This window comes from Bubalus kerabau, chromosome 15 (assembly GCF_029407905.1).
Source record: "Bubalus kerabau isolate K-KA32 ecotype Philippines breed swamp buffalo chromosome 15, PCC_UOA_SB_1v2, whole genome shotgun sequence".
NCBI lineage: Eukaryota > Metazoa > Chordata > Mammalia > Artiodactyla > Bovidae > Bubalus > Bubalus kerabau.
This window is the reverse complement of record NC_073638.1, coordinates 64,829,985-64,847,093: the sequence shown is the minus strand read 5'-3', so window position 1 is coordinate 64,847,093 and position 17,109 is coordinate 64,829,985. Positions and strand designations below refer to the sequence as shown.

At 42.9% G+C, this 17,109-nt stretch overlaps 1 protein-coding gene across 1 annotated transcript in view; it reads right to left on the bottom strand.

The window, feature by feature from the left end:
* Nucleotides 1-17,109, bottom strand: part of KIAA1549L (KIAA1549 like) — a 131,764-nt gene that overhangs the window by 92,578 nt on the left and 22,077 nt on the right. Inside the window, exons 8-9 of the mRNA XM_055547332.1 lie at nucleotides 15,209-15,360; nucleotides 5,448-5,619 (exon numbers count right to left, since the gene is read on the bottom strand). Coding sequence (XP_055403307.1) covers nucleotides 5,448-5,619; nucleotides 15,209-15,360 — 324 coding nt within the window. The remainder of the gene's footprint in view (nucleotides 1-5,447; nucleotides 5,620-15,208; nucleotides 15,361-17,109) is intronic.

Sequence of the window (17,109 nt, the reverse complement as noted above, 5' to 3'; positions counted from 1 at the left end):
TGAGATTTAAAACATCTCTTTCTCCTCTTCTTCATGGGTCTTAGTGTCCTCTTCATCTGGGTGGAAGCATTTCCCAGGGTCTGTCTTCTGCTTTGTACTCCCTCCAGGACCAGAATTTCTCCAGGATTTTAATTCTGTTCTGTATTTACAACATTCTCAAAGTCTATAGTGTTGACTTTAGCCTCTCTTCTGGGATTCAGACTAGGATTTCCAACAACTTTCCTAACTTCAGTCCTATATATCCCCCACAGCACCCTTTAATAGTCCATCACCTAGGTACTTCCCTGGTAGTCCAGTTAAGACTCCATGCTTCCACTACAGGGGACTTGGGTTTGAACCCTGGTTTATGGGGGACATGGGTTTATACCCTGACCAGAACTAAGATCCCACATGCTATGCAATGTGGTGGGGGGCCCTACCCCCCAAAAGAAGAACAAAAGAAAGTCCATCACCTAAACTCATCATGGCCCTAAGTGAATAAATCACACTCTCCCTCCTAAAAGAGCTTCTCCTCGCCAACTCCCTCTCTAATTTCATTAACAGCACCCTGTTCTCTGAATTATATAGGCTCTTAACCTTCAAATCACCTTTGCTTCTTCATAGACTCTCCTTGAGTCCTTCCACCTTATGGATAAATGAGACATTCAGCTACCACTTATTATGTGCTTAATAGGTGCCCCAGGGATATACTAAACCCTCTATATGCAATAATTATTTCATTTAGACCCCTAGTAGTTCTCCCAGGTCAGTGTTTTTATTTCTGCGTTTTACAGATGAGGAAAATGTAGGTCAAAGAGGGTCATTCATTTGTCTCCTGTCTTATTGCAAAGGCTCTGCTCTCAACTGCTCTGCTATGGTGTCTTCCAACCACATGCCTCACTCATGGCCTGGCAAAGGCATTTAGCAAAGGCGGGTCCTAGGCCTTCACAAGAATAGAGCCAGGCAGTAACTGAGGCTGGATATTCAGAAAGGAATGAGATGTGGTACCTGCTTTTAAAGAGCTCATGAGGAAGAAAGCAAGAAAACAATTCATTTGGCCACTGGGATAAGGGCAATGAAGGCCCTTGGAACTTGGGGGAAGGGGTCACGCTTCAGCAGTCAGGGACAGGGAATGTGAAGAATGAATCCTTCCATGTGGCTGAAGCCCTGGGTCTAAAGGAAAGAAGAGTAGGCTGTATGATTGGGAAAGAAGCCTGGAGACCAGGCTGTGAAGGGATCTGAATGTTTGCTGAGCACCTGTCGTGAAGGGCTTGGAAGACCCCCTTTAAGAAGCTTGGATTTTATTCTTGTGAACAGTGAAGAGCCACCAAATATTTTTTCAATGTTGTAGATGTACAATCAGAACCTGTGTTTATTATAATGACTCTAATTACAATGTAGACAGTCATTAGTGGCACAGAAGCTGAAGCTGAGTCGTTTGGGAAGCACATGCAAAGTCCAAGAGGAGGTAATGATGAAATGGAGAAGAAAAAACAGTTTGAGAATTACTCTAGAAGGGACCTGGGAGAGCCAAGTGGATTTGAAGGAGACAAAAAAGTAAGGGTGAAGGCTAGCAGCTCTGAAGGCAGGTGGAACAGAGTTGAAATCCTGTCTCTCTGAGCCGCAGTCACGCCTCTAAGGTCATCCCTAGATGATCCTTCGACTCTCATTTCCAATAGGCTCCAAGCACCTTCTAACTGCTGTGACTGCTGTCTCTAGCCCACGCTCTTAAACCTTCCACTGTTCCCCATGCATTTCCATCAGTAAAGTCCCCTTAGCCTCAACCTCTTCTCCTGACACTTCATTCACCTCCCGGTCTAAATAAGGCCAGCTCTCCCATTGCTGCCCCTTCCCAAGTACAATGAGGCCGGGAGTAGAAGTAAGGAGGTCAAGGAACTGATCTCAAAGTAAAGGATGGGTTGGGGTAGGAGAAGTGGTGAAGAAGAGGAGACAATGAACCAGGTAAAAATCTCTAAAGGATGGACTTCCCTGGTTGTTCAGTGGTTGGGAGTCTGCCTCCCAATGCAGGGGACGCAGGTCCAATCCCTGGTCCGGGAAGATTTCACCTGCCATAGGGCAACTAAGCCTGTGCACTATAACCACTGAGCCTGCACTCCAGTGCCTGTGCTCTGAAATAAGAAAAGCCACTGAAACGAGAAGCCCGTGCACCACAGCTAGAGAGTAGCCCATACACAGCAACAAAGACCGAGGGTAGCCAAAAGTAAGTAAATTAATGTTAAAAAAAAAACACTTCAAAGGACAGTGGGGGTCAGCTTGGGGTCTAGAGGTGACTGCAATAAGGAGGGGGCAACTTTGAAGCATCTAGCATTTTTCCAGAATAGAAGAAATGGTCTGAACATAGCAATGAGGAGCTGGGAGGTGGGGAGCCTTCCTCTCTTATGGTGTTTCTCTAATCAGTTTGCTGATTCGCAGTGTGTACCACCGCACCCAGGCTCAAATGTGCCCTGCTCCACTATCCTAAGCTCAGCTGCCTCCTTCACTTCATTATGACCCAAGAGAGCAGAAACAACCACAGAGATTCCTCAGGCTTCCAGTACCAAATGTACCACGTGACTGACACCCACACCCCTGCTCCGCTTGCCTTCCTGCTGCCAAAGGCTGGGCCATCCCTGCTCCTCGCTGAGTCTGACCCTCCACTTGTGCCACCCCCTTGGTCCATGTGTGGACTTAATTCCTGCAGGGCTTGTCTCTCTTCTGCATTGTCAATTTCTCCCTCTCTATTACAGTCTTACTACTCAAATGTACCCACTCTCTCTTATGTGGTCTCATTAATCTTCTCCCTTTGCTGTCTTTGCTTCCCCACCTCCACTGTCTCCTGGGCCCGCTCCAGCCACTCTGTCTCCACTACCTATTCCTGGGAACTCCTCCTGCCAAGGTTCCCACCAAGCTCCAGTTTAGCAAGGCCACTTCATCTCCATCCTTCCAGTCTCTGCCTCTTAAGAACAGAAGCTGATGCAATAGCTCACCCCCTTCTAAGACATTCACTTTCTTTGCTTGTTTCTGGACCCCACCTCCTCCTGGGTTTCCTCCATCTCTCTGGATGCTCCTTCTCAGGGTCCTTTGCTGGCTCCAGTTCTTCCCTCATGTAGCTTCCCCAGGCCTTAATTTTCACCCTCTTCTCTTTAGTTCTAAATCGTGCTGAGTCTGGTTAATCTCATGAACTCCCTTAACTCTAAATGTCATCTGTGTTGATGACTCCTCCAAAGTTAGTATTTCCTGATCTCTACTTGCACGTATAAACTAACATGTTCAGAACCAAACTCTCGATTCCGTCTCCCCATCCCCAGCACTGCCCCATGAACCACCTCCTCTCTGTACCTTCTGCATCTCAGCAAGTGACCCTGCAGTCAGTGCTCAAGCAAACACCTCGGAGTCAACCTTGAGTCTTTTGGCCCTCACCTTCTCCTACTCATACACAATCCATTATCTTGTCCCACTGGTTCTGTCTGCAAAAATATGTAAAATATCTTCTCTGAGTCTCTACCTCGGACACATTCCTCTCTCACCTGGACACCTGCAGTGGTTTTCACTCCCAGCCTCTACAATTCACTCTACCTGGAGACATGGATAAAGAGCTGAGGATGGAGCCTGGGGACACACACATGAAGAGGATACAGCAGAGCTGATGAGGTCATTGACCTGACCAGAGATGGGACAGAGCCCACAGGGAGGGAAGGACAGAGGTGCAGAGGAAGAGAATCTGAGTTAAAAACATTTTAAAGGCAAGACTGTAGAGGGCGATCATCATTTCTACGCAAAGGTGTGTCTATGAGGATGTGCTGGCTGAGCAGAAGTGAGGGCCATAACAACACACGGGCTGGACCATCCCCATGGAAGCCACACCCACCGTGGACGAAGGCAGAAGATGAGGAGAGGAAAACCATGAGCCAGGTGTCAGGTTCCTAAGGAGTGTGGACACCAACTAGGAGATCAAGCTAGGCCTTCCAGGCCTAGAGCATGCTCCACGTGCTGCCGAATCTAACGTTTCTGCCACACAGTTTGCTCACCTGGCTCACCTATTCCCTGGTTTCTCTGAAGCCCTTATTTGGGTCCCTAATGCCTGGGCCATCAGAAAGCCTCATTAGTTCTGCCTTCTCTCAACCTGAACACTGACAACAGATTAATCTCCCTAGATAATGGGTACTTTCAATGATACTACTCCCCTGCACAGAAATCTCCAGTAGCTCCCCAGAACCAATCTCATCACTGTACAATCCCTTCCCTTGCCATGCAAGGCCTGAGTCTCCTAAGCAATGCTCATTTCTACCCCCATCGTCTCCTCCTCATGCTTCGGTACTGCAGGAAACTTGACTCCTTTTTTCCAAGCACTGCTGGTACTTTTCACTTCCCTTCTATTGCTCCTGCTGCTTCCTCTTTCTGGACTATACCCTCTTCCCCTCCCTCGGCTGGATTCATAGAGTGCAATACAGTTAAGAACACACTTTGGAACTCAGATTCAGATTCCTGTCTTGGAGTTAATATCATGTCAAGTACTAATTCTGTGATATGGAGCAAGTTAGTTAACCTGTCTGAGCCTAGGTTTCCTCATCTGTAACTGGGAGCTGAATAAAGTTGCCACAGAGAAATAGAGAAAAATCTATGTAAAGCAACAAGCATAGCAGCTGCCATGGGGAGGGCCCTCAAAGAGGCAGTTATTATGTTTCATACCCTTTCTCTATTAATACCCAGATACCCCTTGAGAGCAATACCCCTTGAGAGCAATCTGTACCTCTGTTGAGCCCTGTATCGATCACATTGTCTCCTCGAAGCATATCTGCATTCTACACCTTTATATCTGCATCAACACCTTCTCTGCTCCTTAAAGGCAGGGATTTAGCAAGTCTTGCCCACTTCTCTGTGTCCTCCAGCACAGTTCATGTAGGACTCTGGAAAGTTTACTGAATCAAATTACCTTTAATTCCCCAGCAGACAAATACAATCTTAGCAGTGGTGATTTTTCTAGCTGTTCACAAGACTATACTGAAGAGCAAGAGTGGGTAGGACCTGGGGCAAAGCAGTATTACACCCTAGTATCCAAAACACATCCCTTATCCAAAACCTGATAGCTACCTCATATCAGGGCTTCCCTGAGAGCTCCATTGGTAAAGAATCTGCCTGCAATGCAGGAGACCTGGATTGAATCCCTGGGTTGGGGAGATCCCCTGGAGAAGGGAAAGGCTACCCACTCCAGTATTCTGGTCTAGAGAATTCCGTGGACTCTATAGTCCATGGGGTCACAAAGAGTCGGACATGACTGAGCGACTTTCACTTTCACCCAAAACCTATTGCTTTAAACAATACAGGAAACAGCTGGTTGGGCTGAGAACCTTCCAGAATAGAAATATTTTTAGCTCTGGGTCTACTAACATGAGTTTAGGGACTCACTTGGATGAACAGGAAATATTTACTGATGTTAAAAATATTGAATAGAAAGACTGTCCCCTTACGGTCAGCTTGCAGAAGAACAACATGATGCAGAGTCAAGGCCATCCTTTGGGAGTCAATGGTGCTCAGGATCTTGGCAGCTGCAGTCCCCAGCAAAGGTTTCCCATTGTACAGGGTGTAGTAAGTCAGCTCCGCGGGGTCTTTGGGTCCTGGCACCCGCTGCATCTTTACCATCTTTCAGAAAAAGATAGGCTTTGTTTACAGGGCATTGTGCATCAACTCTGCAATTACTCACGTGATCAGCAGGCTCACTCCTGACTGTGAAGCCTTCTCCAGCTGAGTGGACCCATAACATATATTTAAGGCATCAACCTTCGCATACCTCCCTAACACCGATGTCTCAAGGAACTCTACTATCGCTGGAAGAGGAAGGCAGGGAGGAGAAAACAGTCTTGAAAATACAAACATCTGGGAAGAACAGTTTGAGATGGAGAAGAAACGCTAAAATGGTCAAGTCTTCCAGCCTCCAGAGAACTCTGGCCTCATTTGAAAATAGGCCTCCACATGAATTCAGGGCATGTTAGGTTATGCTCAAACAAGATTTCTAATTTCAAATTCCTGCAATTGCCAGAGAAGGGGAAAAAAAATGAACTTCTATGTCTACAATCCAAAAGGTCTCTGATAAGAGCAGGGTTTGGAGACTCAAAGTTCTTTTTCTAAAATAACTTTTGTTGCTTTTTCTCACTGCACTACAGAGAATTTGAAAATACAGAAAAGCATCGAGAAATGAAAAAATAAAAACAACCTGTAACCCCTCCTCCACAAGCTAATTACTATCATCATTTAAGAGTATTTGCTACTATTTTTTTTCCACACAAGCCTCTTATTTATCATTTTACAAAATTATTTATCATACTTCCTGTATAATATTATATATTGCCATTTTTACTTGCATCCATAGGGGCTTAATTATAATAAAAGCATAAACGTTAGTTTCTACATGGCATTCCAAGGCATACCTCATAAACTTACTTACCAATCCTTTATTGTTAAACACCTAGATTGTTACTCATTTTTCAGTATTGTAACTAACAATTGATAATCACACATAAAACATAAATTTTAATACCTACATAATGTTCTACTGTGTGTGTGTCTCATAAACTTAACTAAACCTTCATTTGTGGCCATTTAGGTTGTTATCAAGTTTTCACTAGCATAATTCACCATTGATAAATATGGCATCATGTAAGTATTTCCCAAAGTGTATCTGACAGATTACAAGTTTCACAGGATATCAAAAGAGGTAACAAAAATGTTTATAGCAGCATTGTTCATAATAGCTAAAAAAAAAAACCAAAAATTCAGAAGTCACTAACAGTAGGGTGGATAAATGAATTATAGTACTGTTGCACAATTAAATATTATAGAGTAGTAGAACTATGGCTCTTTGATCCAATATGGGTGAATACAAAACCTGATATGGAGCAAAAGAGACAAATTACAGAATATAAAGATCAAAAACAAACAAAACCAAATGATGCACTGCTTATGGATACACATGAGAATGGTAAAATCTATACAGAAAACACAGGCATGATTTAATACAAAATCCAGAAGCACACTCAACTCTGGTAGAAAGGAAGCAATTAGGTATAATCAGAAAAGACACAGAGAAAGCTTCTGGGGTAAGGTAACAGTAATTCTCTTTGGGTTGTGGGTTCTTTTTATATTAGTGTTCTTTAAACTCTGCATATTTTTATGCTCCTGAGTATGTATGCTACAAATAACAATTAAAAATAAATATTACTACAATCCAATAAAAAATGGCTTTTAAAATAATCTGACCAGACATTTCACAAAGAAAGATATCTGAGGAGCCAATAAGCATGTTTTTTTAGATGCTCAATGAGGAAATGAAACTAAAACCCATAAGGCATCACTATCAACCACCAGAATGACTAAAATAGGAAGGGCTGACAACCCTGTGTCAATGAGGAGGTGGGGTAACTCCACATCTGGTTGGTGGGAGCATCAGATAGTACACTCTGGGGAAAGGTCTGGCGGTGTCTCATAGAATTCGCATACACCAACCCTGTGAACCACTCCCGCATACCCAAGAGAAACGAAAGCGCATGTCCAAAGAAAGACTTGCAGAAGAGGGTTCAGAGAAGCTTTGCTTATTGTAGCTAAAAATTGGGAAAAGCCCAGGTGTTCATCAACAGAAGCATGGATAAACAATGCTTGGATAAACAACCTGTAGTATAGTTCATACAAGGGAATGTTACTCAGCAATAAAAAGCAATAACCTACTGAATAAAAGATGCACGATACTGGATGCTTGGGGCTGGTGCACTGGGACGACCCAGAGGGATGGAGTGGGGAGGGAGGGAGGGAGGAGGGTTCAGGATGGGGAACACATGTGTACCAGTGGCGGATTCATTTTGATATTTGGCAAAACTAATACAATTATGTAAAGTTTAAAAATAAAATAAAATTAAAAAAAAAAGTAAAAAAAAAAAGTTAAAAGAATACAAAAGCTAAAAAAAAAAAAAAAAGAACAACATGGATGAATCTCAAAAACACTCCAGAGTCAAAAGACTACACAAAAGGGAATCTACTGTAGGATTTCATTTATATGAGGTTTTAGAACAGTCCAAACTGATCCATGGTATGGAAATGATATATGTTATCAAATATAAAATGGTAACCTCATACACTGTTAATGTTAGAACCGAGATGTTGAGTATATGTGTGTTTACATCATAATTTTTGGAACTTTTCTGTGAGTTTACAAATGGTCATAATAAAATGTCAGGGAAATGTAGATATTATTATTTTTTTGTGTGTCGTTTTGTTTGTTTTTATTTTTTATTTTTATATATTTTTTTAATTTTATTTTATTTTTAGTTTTGCCAAAAATCAAAACGAATCCGCCACAGGTATACATGTGCTCCCCATCCTGAACCCTCCTCCCTCCTCCCTCCCCACTCCATCCCTCTGGGTCGTCCCAGTGCACCAGCCCCAAGCATCCAGTATTGTGCATCGAACCTGGACTGGCAACTCATTTCATACATGATATTACAAATGTTTCAATGCCATTCTCCCAAATCTTCCCACCCTCTCCCTCTCCAACAGAGTCCATAAGACTGTTCTATACATCAGTGTCTCTTTTGCTGCCTCGTACACAGGGTTATTGTTACCATCTTTCTAAATTCCATATATATGCGTTAGTATACTGTATTGGTGTTTTTCTTTCTGGCTTACTTCACTCTGTATAATAGTTTCATCCACCTCATTAGAACTGATTCAAATGTGTTCTTTTTAATGGCTGAGTAGTACTCCATTGTGTATATGTACCATAGCTTTCTTATCCATTCATCTGCTGATGGACATCTAGGTTGCTTCCATGTCCTGGCTATTAGAAACAGTGCTGCGATGAACATTGGGGTACACGTGTCTCTTTCCCTTCTGGTTTCCTTGGTGTGTATGCCCAGCAGTGGGATTGCTGGATCATAAGGCAGTTCTATTTCCAGTTTTTTAAGGAATCTCCACACTGTTCTCCATAGTGGCTATACTAGTTTGCATTCCCACCAACAGTGTAAGAGGGTTCCCTTTTCTCCACACCCTCTCCAGCATTTATTACTTGTAGACTTTTGGATCGCAGCCATTCTGACTGGTGTGAAATGGTACCTCATAGTGGTTTTGATTTGCATTTCTCTGATAATGAGTGATGTTGAGCATCTTTTCATGTGTTTGTTAGCCATCTGTATGTCTTCTTTGGAGAAATGTCTATTTAGTTCTTTGGCCCATTTTTTGATTGGGTCATTTATTTTTCTGGAGTTGAGCTGTAGAAGTTGCTTGTGTATTTTTGAGATTAGTTGTTTGTCAGTTGCTTCATTTGCTATTATTTTCTCCCATTCTGAAGGCTGCCTTTTCACCTTGCTAATAGTTTCCTTTGATGTGCAGAAGCTTTTAAAGTTAATTAGGTCCCATTTGTTTATTTTTGCTTTTATTTCCAATATTCTGGGAGGTGGTCATAGAGGATCCTGCTGTGATGTATGTCGGAGAGTGTTTTGCCTGTGTTCTCCTCTAGGAGTTTTATAGTTTCTGGTCTTACATTTAGGTCTTTAATCCATTTTGAGTTTATTTCTATGTATGGTGTTAGAAAGTGTTCTAGTTTCATTCTTTTACAAGTGGTTGACCAGATTTCCCAGCACCACTTGTTAAAGAGATTGTCTTTAATCCATTGTATATTCTTGCCTCCTTTGTCAAAGATAAGGTGTCCATATGTGCGTGGATTTATCTCTGGGCTTTCTATTTTGTTCCATTGATCTATATTTCTGTCTTTGTGCCATACCATACTGTCTTGATAACTGTGGCTTTGTAGTAGAGCCTGAAGTCAGGTAGGTTGATTCCTCCAGTTCCATTCTTCTTTCTCAAGATAGCTTTGGCTATTCGAGGTTTTTTGTATTTCCATACAAATTGGGGAATTATTTGTTCTAGCTCTGTGAAGAATACCGTTCGTAGCTTGATAGGGATTGCATTGAATCTATAAATTGCTTTGGGTAGTATACTCATTTTCACTATATTGATTCTTCCAATCCATGAACACGGTATATTTCTCCATCTATTAGTGTCCTCTTTGATTTCTTTCACCAGTGTTTTATAGTTTTCTATATATAGGTCTTTAGTTTCTTTAGGTAGATATATTCCTAAGTGTTTTATTCTTTCTGTTGCAATGGTGAATGGAATTGTTTCCTTAATTTCTCTTTCTGTTTTCTCATTATTAGTGTATAGGAATGCAAGGAATTTCTGTGTGTTGATTTTATATCCTGCAACTTTACTATAATCATTGATTAGTTCTAATAATTTTCTGGTGGAGTCTTTAGGGTTTTCTATGTAGAGGATCATGTCATCTGCAAATAGTGAGAGTTTTACTTCTTCTTTTCCAATTTGGATTCCCTTTATTTCTTTTTCTGCTCTGATTGCTGTGGCCAAAACTTCCAAAACTATGTTGAATAGTAATGGTGAAAGTGGGCACCCTTGTCTTGTTCCTGACTTTAGAGGAAATGCTTTCAATTTTTCACCATTGAGGATAATGTTTGCTGTGGGTTTGTCATATATAGCTTTGATTATGTTGAGGTATGTTCCTTCTATTCCTGCTTTCTGGAGAGTTTTTATCATAAATGGATGTTGAATTTTGTCAAAGGCTTTCTCTGCATCTATTGAGATAATCATATGGTTTTTATTTTTCAATTTGTTAATGTGGTGTATTACATTGATTGATTTGCGGATATTGAAGAATCCTTGCATCCCTAGGATAAAGCCCACTTGGTCATGGTGTATGATCTTTTTAATGTGTTGTTGGATTCTGATTGCTAGAATTTTGTTAAGGATTTTTGCATCTATGTTCATCAGTGATATTGGCCTGTAGTTTTCTTTTTTTGTGGGATCTTTGTCAGGTTTTGGTATTAGGGTGATGGTGGCCTCATAGAATGAGTTTGGAAGTTTACCATCCTTTGCAATTTTCTGGAAGAGTTTGAGCAGGATAGGTGTTAGCTTCTCTCTAAATTTTTGGTAGAATTCAGCTGTGAAGCCGTCTGGACCTGGGCTTTTGTTTGCTGGAAGATTTTTGATTACAGTTTCAATTTCCGTGCTTGTGATGGGTCTGTTAAGATTTTCTATTTCTTCCTGGTCCAGTTTTGGAAAGTTGTACTTTTCTAAGAATTTGTCCATTTCTTCCACGTTGTCCATTTTGTTGGTATATAATTGTTGATAGTAATCTCTTATGATCCTTTGTATTTCTGTGTTGTCTGTTGTGATCTCTCCATTTTCATTTCTGATTTTATTGATTTGATTTTTCTCCCTTTATTTCTTGATGAGTCTGGCTAACGGTTTGTCAATTTTATTTATCCTTTCAAAGAACCAGCTTTTGGCTTTGTTGATTTTTGCTATGGTCTCTTTTGTTTCTTTTGCATTTATTTCTGCTCTAATTTTTAAGATTTCTTTCCTTCTACTAACCCTGGGGTTCTTCATTTCTTCCTTTTCTAGTTGCTTTAGGTGTAGAGTTAGGTTATTTATTTGACTTTTTTCTTGTTTCTTGAGGTATGCCTGTATTGCTATGAACTTTCCCCTTAGGACTGCTTTTACCGTGTCCCACAGGTTTAGGGTTGTTGTGTTTTTATTTTCATTCGTTTCTATGCAAATTTTGATTTCTTTTTTGATTTCTTCTGTGATTTGTTGGTTATTCAGCAGCGTGTTGTTCAGCCTCCATATGTTGGAATTTTTAATAGTTTTTCTCCTGTAATTGAGATCTAATCTTACTGCATTGTGGTCAGAAAAGATGCTTGGAATGATTTCTATTTTTTTGAATTTACCAAGGCTAGATTTATGGCCCAGGATGTGATCTATCCTGGAGAAGGTTCCATGTGTGCTTGAGAAAAAGGTGAAATTCATTGTTTTGGGATGAAATGTCCTATAGATATCAATTAGGTCTAACTGGTCTATTGTATCATTTAAAGTTTGTGTTTCCTTGTTAATTTTCTGTTTAGTTGATCTATCCATAGGTGTGAGTGGGGTATTAAAGTCTCCCACTATTATTGTGTTATTGTTAATTTCTCCTTTCATACTTGTTAGCATTTGTCTTACATACTGCGGTGCTCCCGTGTTGGGTGCATATATATTTATAATTGTTATATCTTCTTCTTGGATTGATCCTTTGATCATTATGTAGTGACCATCTTTGTCTCTTTTCACAGCCTTTGTTTTAAAGTCTATTTTATCTGATATGACTATTGCTACTCCTGCTTTCTTTTGGTCCCTATTTGCATGGAAAATCTTTTTCCAGCCCTTCACTTTCAGTCTGTATGTGTCCCCTGTTTTGAGGTGGGTCTCTTGTAGACAACATATGTAGGGGTCTTGTTTTTGTATCCATTCAGCCAGTCTTTGTCTTTTGGTTGGGGCATTCAACCCATTTACGTTTAAGGTAATTACTGATAAGTATGATCAGGGAAATGTAGATATTATTATAAACAAGGGTCTTGAAAGTCAAAGTGAAGTTGCTCAATCATGTCCGACTTTGCGACCCCAAGGACTGTAGCCTATCAGGCTCCTCCATCCATGGGGTTTTCCAGGCAAGAGTGCCGGAGTGGACTGCCATTTCCTTCTCCAGGGGATCTTCCTGATGGTACTTAAATTTAGAAACCAGCATATTGCAGAAAGGCAAGGAGATTACTTGCAGGTCTTTTGAGAGTCTTTGTATGTTAATATACCTTTGGAATCTTCAAGAATGCTCTAGAGGATGCAGCCTTGCCCAAACGGACCTGGTCAGATGGGCACCTTATAAAACCATTTTCCGGACACACTGAGAAACAGTGCTTTCTCCTCTTTATCTTTGTGTTCACCTTTATCTTCTCGAAAGGAATTTCTAGGGGTGAGGTTGTGACCATCTAAAAGGTTCTTGTCTGAATTACTCACATGTTCTCCCACTTACTGAGTTTGAGGGTGCCCATTTCACTGCATCCCCGTCAAGTACTATCCCCTGGATAGTACCAATTCACTCACTTTAAGTAGGTGAAAATGGCATCTTGTGGTCGTTAGAACTTGCATTACTTTGATGACAAATAGAGTTACACAATTAAAAATGCTTACTGGTCCTATGTATGTCTTCTTTGGACTCACTTTTTCAAATATATCCACTAGAGAAATATCTTTAGATTCTAGACATTTAAGTTTCCATATTCATGAAGGTGGCTCATCTTTAAAAATGATCTGAGCCCAGATGAAAGGCTTCTCTGCATGACGGATGATGTAAGCTCTACAGAGTGAATTTTATTTGGGAAACTGGGGGTGTTATTTCTGTCCCCAGTGGGAGAGGAGGTAGGGAGAGCATTAATATAACCAGATATGAGATGAATGAACTTTCAAGCAACTAATAACTTTGCTCAATTTCAGTTTAACAGCAAATTCTTCCTAGCAAATTCCTCCAAGGATGATGTTGGAAGGTGATCTACACCCTTGGTAAATTGGAGATTTGCAGAAATAAATCCCTAGTTACTTCACTCAGGTTTTCCAGGTAACAAAAGGGGTCACACACACTGAATACTCAGGAAAAAAGAGGAAAAAACACCTTGCTGGGCTTTTTTAGGCACTTAGAATGTGTTGCGTTTCTTAGGTTAACAAATAATCGTGAGTGTAGGGGGATTCTTTCTCCCACTTCAGTTAAGGCAAACTCCATTTCAACTGTCTGAATCCCAGAGACTTCCTTTCTGTTACTTGGAGAAATGTGAATTATAGGGCTCACATGGACCCCCACAAACCTGGCACATGAAATTAACGACCGCTTTACCTCATCACGAGGCTGTCTTAGACCCCAAAGACTTTTAGAACCGAAGCGACGTTCAATAGGACAAGAGGCCAAATACACCAACTGCGAATGGGATACCTGGAGTCTCCCTAAGGGGCGGGATGTTGACTGATGTAGGAAACTGTGTTCCAAAAGATGGGTTGCTTGTACTTCCAAGATTGCCTGGGGACATGATCTGCAGACAGACTATGGTAATGTCTGTAATTTCCTTTAAAGTGTTCTCTTAGACAGTGCAATACCATGCATGTGTGTTTGGGTTAAGTTATACCCTAGATGTGGTCAGTCACCAATCAGGAGTTCACACCCCAGGGACAGTTGGCTAGATGCCATAGAAGAAGCCCACTCTCTAGAAACGCCTGCCAGAAGTGCTTCTATAACTTGATACCTTGCTCCACAGAGCTTTGATTAGCATAACAAATGTTGGAAATGGATTCTCATTGGGTAGAAGTAGTGGTACTCAAGATATGTGGATTGGTTAGAATATGCTGGAGACATTCCCACTCTTGCTTGAACTGGATAAAGAATCTAGAGTGGCTCAGAGCCTCTACCCTCAGGATGGTATCTCTGTTGGGTTCCCTCTGAAGCAGACTCTGAGAAGAGCTGAATGCTTGTCATTTATTGGAGAGGTGCAGAGAACTGACGGAGTGGTGGGAGGGCGGAAAGGAGCTGACAAGGGGTGCATTAGGAAGTGAGTCACCACGGTGGGAAACCAAAGCTTAATTCTGTGGGAAAGCTCTGCTGATGATCCTAAAGCACACTTTTCAGAATTCTCCCAGCCAAGAAACCAAAGAGCTGTGGTATTTACACCCCCACTGTCAGTGAAGTCCCAGGTACTTCCAGCCAGCCATGACTGGGCAAAGTGGGTTCTGGCATCTCAAGAGCAGCCCTTGAATAAAATGATGCTGGAAGTCTACCAGCCTTCATAGAAATGGTAAGCAAGTATGGGCAGGGCCCCAGCAGTGTCTGCTATAGTGTATTCCCCTAAATCTCAGTGTGGTCAAGTGTCCCTTATAAATGGAGAGGGCTCTGTTTGTTGAAACAGACACGACAAGGCCAACAGAACCCCACTTTTGGAAGGCTTATGGGTGTTTCTGCTGATCACAGCCATGGTGCTGAGAGGCCTGAAAGCTGGGACCTCATCCAGCCTCCAGAGCAGGTTGCGGGGGAGCTGACACTTACTAATAACACTTTGTTGAATAAATATGCACGTGTGGGCAGCATGTCTTCTGAGACCTGCTTCCCCCTGCAATCCAGAGTGAGACAGTCGGGAGAGCAGCTCTCACCCTCCTGCACAATGTCGATGATTATGACCACCAACCCCACAAATGTAAGAGCAGTGTGGATTAACTGGCCTCATCAGCTTGTGGTGTGCACGCACCTCGGCATGCAGCACAATCTACTTCAGCTCAGGAAGCACGTTTCCATACCTTTCTTATAGGCTTTGCACGCACCCACCTGTACGGTGTAGCTTCCCAGAGTGGTGGCCCGTTTAAACCGCCGGCCTTGCTGCTGGGACATCATGAACAGCTGGGCCAGGCGCTGCTCCATGACCCGGGCGAAGCTCTGGTTGTGCAGGCCCACCAGGGAATTGTCCACGCCCTGCAGCACTGGACACAGAAGACAGAGGTGCTGTCAGGGGAGAGGCTCACTGCTGACTCAGAAGCCACGGCCACCAGGGCCGGGCCTGCACCAGCCGTAAGGGCCGTGGGCCTGAACCCCTGTTAGGGTCTGGCCATCCTTCCCTCTCGACGCCCCAGGGGTTAGGAATCACTGTCCGCTTGTTTGAGACGCTGAAGAGGCTATGTGACTTGTCTAAGTTCACACAGCTAGTAATCAGCAAAGCCGGGGCTTAAGCCCGAACCCCTGAAACCCTGCCTTCACAAACTGGGACAGGCGTAATGACCCAAACTTGTTGTACTAGGTCCCAACCTTTTTAAGATAGTCTGTTCAGCCAGAGTCTGTATGGGAACACAGCATTGCTTCAGGAACAGCTGATTGGATTTCTTGGTGGTTCCTGGTTCAGTGCTACCCTGATTCTACTCTTCTTTCCAACAGCTTTGCTGAAGGATCTAAGCTCCATCCTGCTACTCAGCCCCTTCCATGTGGGCAAGCCACCCTGCTGTGTTGTCATCCCCTCCCTCGTCAGTGGGGACCTTTCAGGGCTCACTCCTAAAGTTGCCCAGGGCCCCAGGGGTCTCTCCTGGGGAGAGACCCTCCTGACTTGAGAGCAGGATCGTGTGATCGAAGGAGTGGGCTCTCTCAGTACTGGCACTTGCCAGCTGGGGGACTTTGGGCACACCACTGGCCCTCTCAGAGTCCAAGTCCTTCTCTGTAAAATGGAATAAGAAAGGCTACATCACAGCAGATATATTTCTAGTGGGCTTTAAGGTTGAGATGAGATGTATATAGCAGTGTAGCACAGAGCCTCCTGTGTGGAAGGTAAATGAAACCCTCTCTTTCTACCCTTCCTCCACTTCTGGACTTTATCCACACCTGGAGTATCTGTAATCAGTAAGTAAAGCACGGATATGGAATTCCAGGCTATGGCTGGTGCCTGGAGGAGGACTGTAATGAACGCAGGACCATCCTAGAACTGCTGCAGTCACTTACTATGGGGCGACTGCCTTTATGCTGTCTATTCCCCAAGCCAGCCCTTCTTCCAAGTCCCTTGGGAAGAAGCACACTTCTCCCCAAACATCTAAAACACTCCCTCCAAACACAGTCATCCCTGAAAACAAAAATGCTAAAAGCAATTCTCATCTTCTTAGACCAAAACTTACACGGGTTGGGGATGTAATACAAGATTTTTCCTTTAGCAGAGTTTGTTCTATTACAGTCCAGCCAAGGACCATTAATACCACCCTGTCTACTGGGATCTGAAAAGAGCTTGGATATAATGGCCGTATTGGGCCAGAACAGGGCACAGATGACAATGAGATAGAGACAGCGATGTCGAAACTGACCAGGAGAAAAGTGAAACCCACAGCTGAGTTTCAGAAGTTATTTCTTTGAAACCACAAATCCTAAAAAAAAATCCCTGTGAAGGGCATAAAGCAGCTTTCCTCCCAGGGCCCTCATGAGGGACTCCCAGCTCAGCAGAATTCCTGCAAACAAACTCCTGCAAACATTCCTGTGCCTCCCACGGTGGTGGGTCCCAGAAAGGCCCCTCCAAGCCCTTGTCACACAGCTGTCAGGCTGAGGAAGGGCTGACCCACCTCCTGACCCCAGGAGGAGAGCTCGTGTTCTTTCAAGTTCAAAGATACCCCTCCCATAAAACGACAGCGCCAACTGCTGCAGGATTACTCCTATGCTGGCCTCTCCTGACCAGGGGACAAGAGTGAGAGAGGGAATGCAGG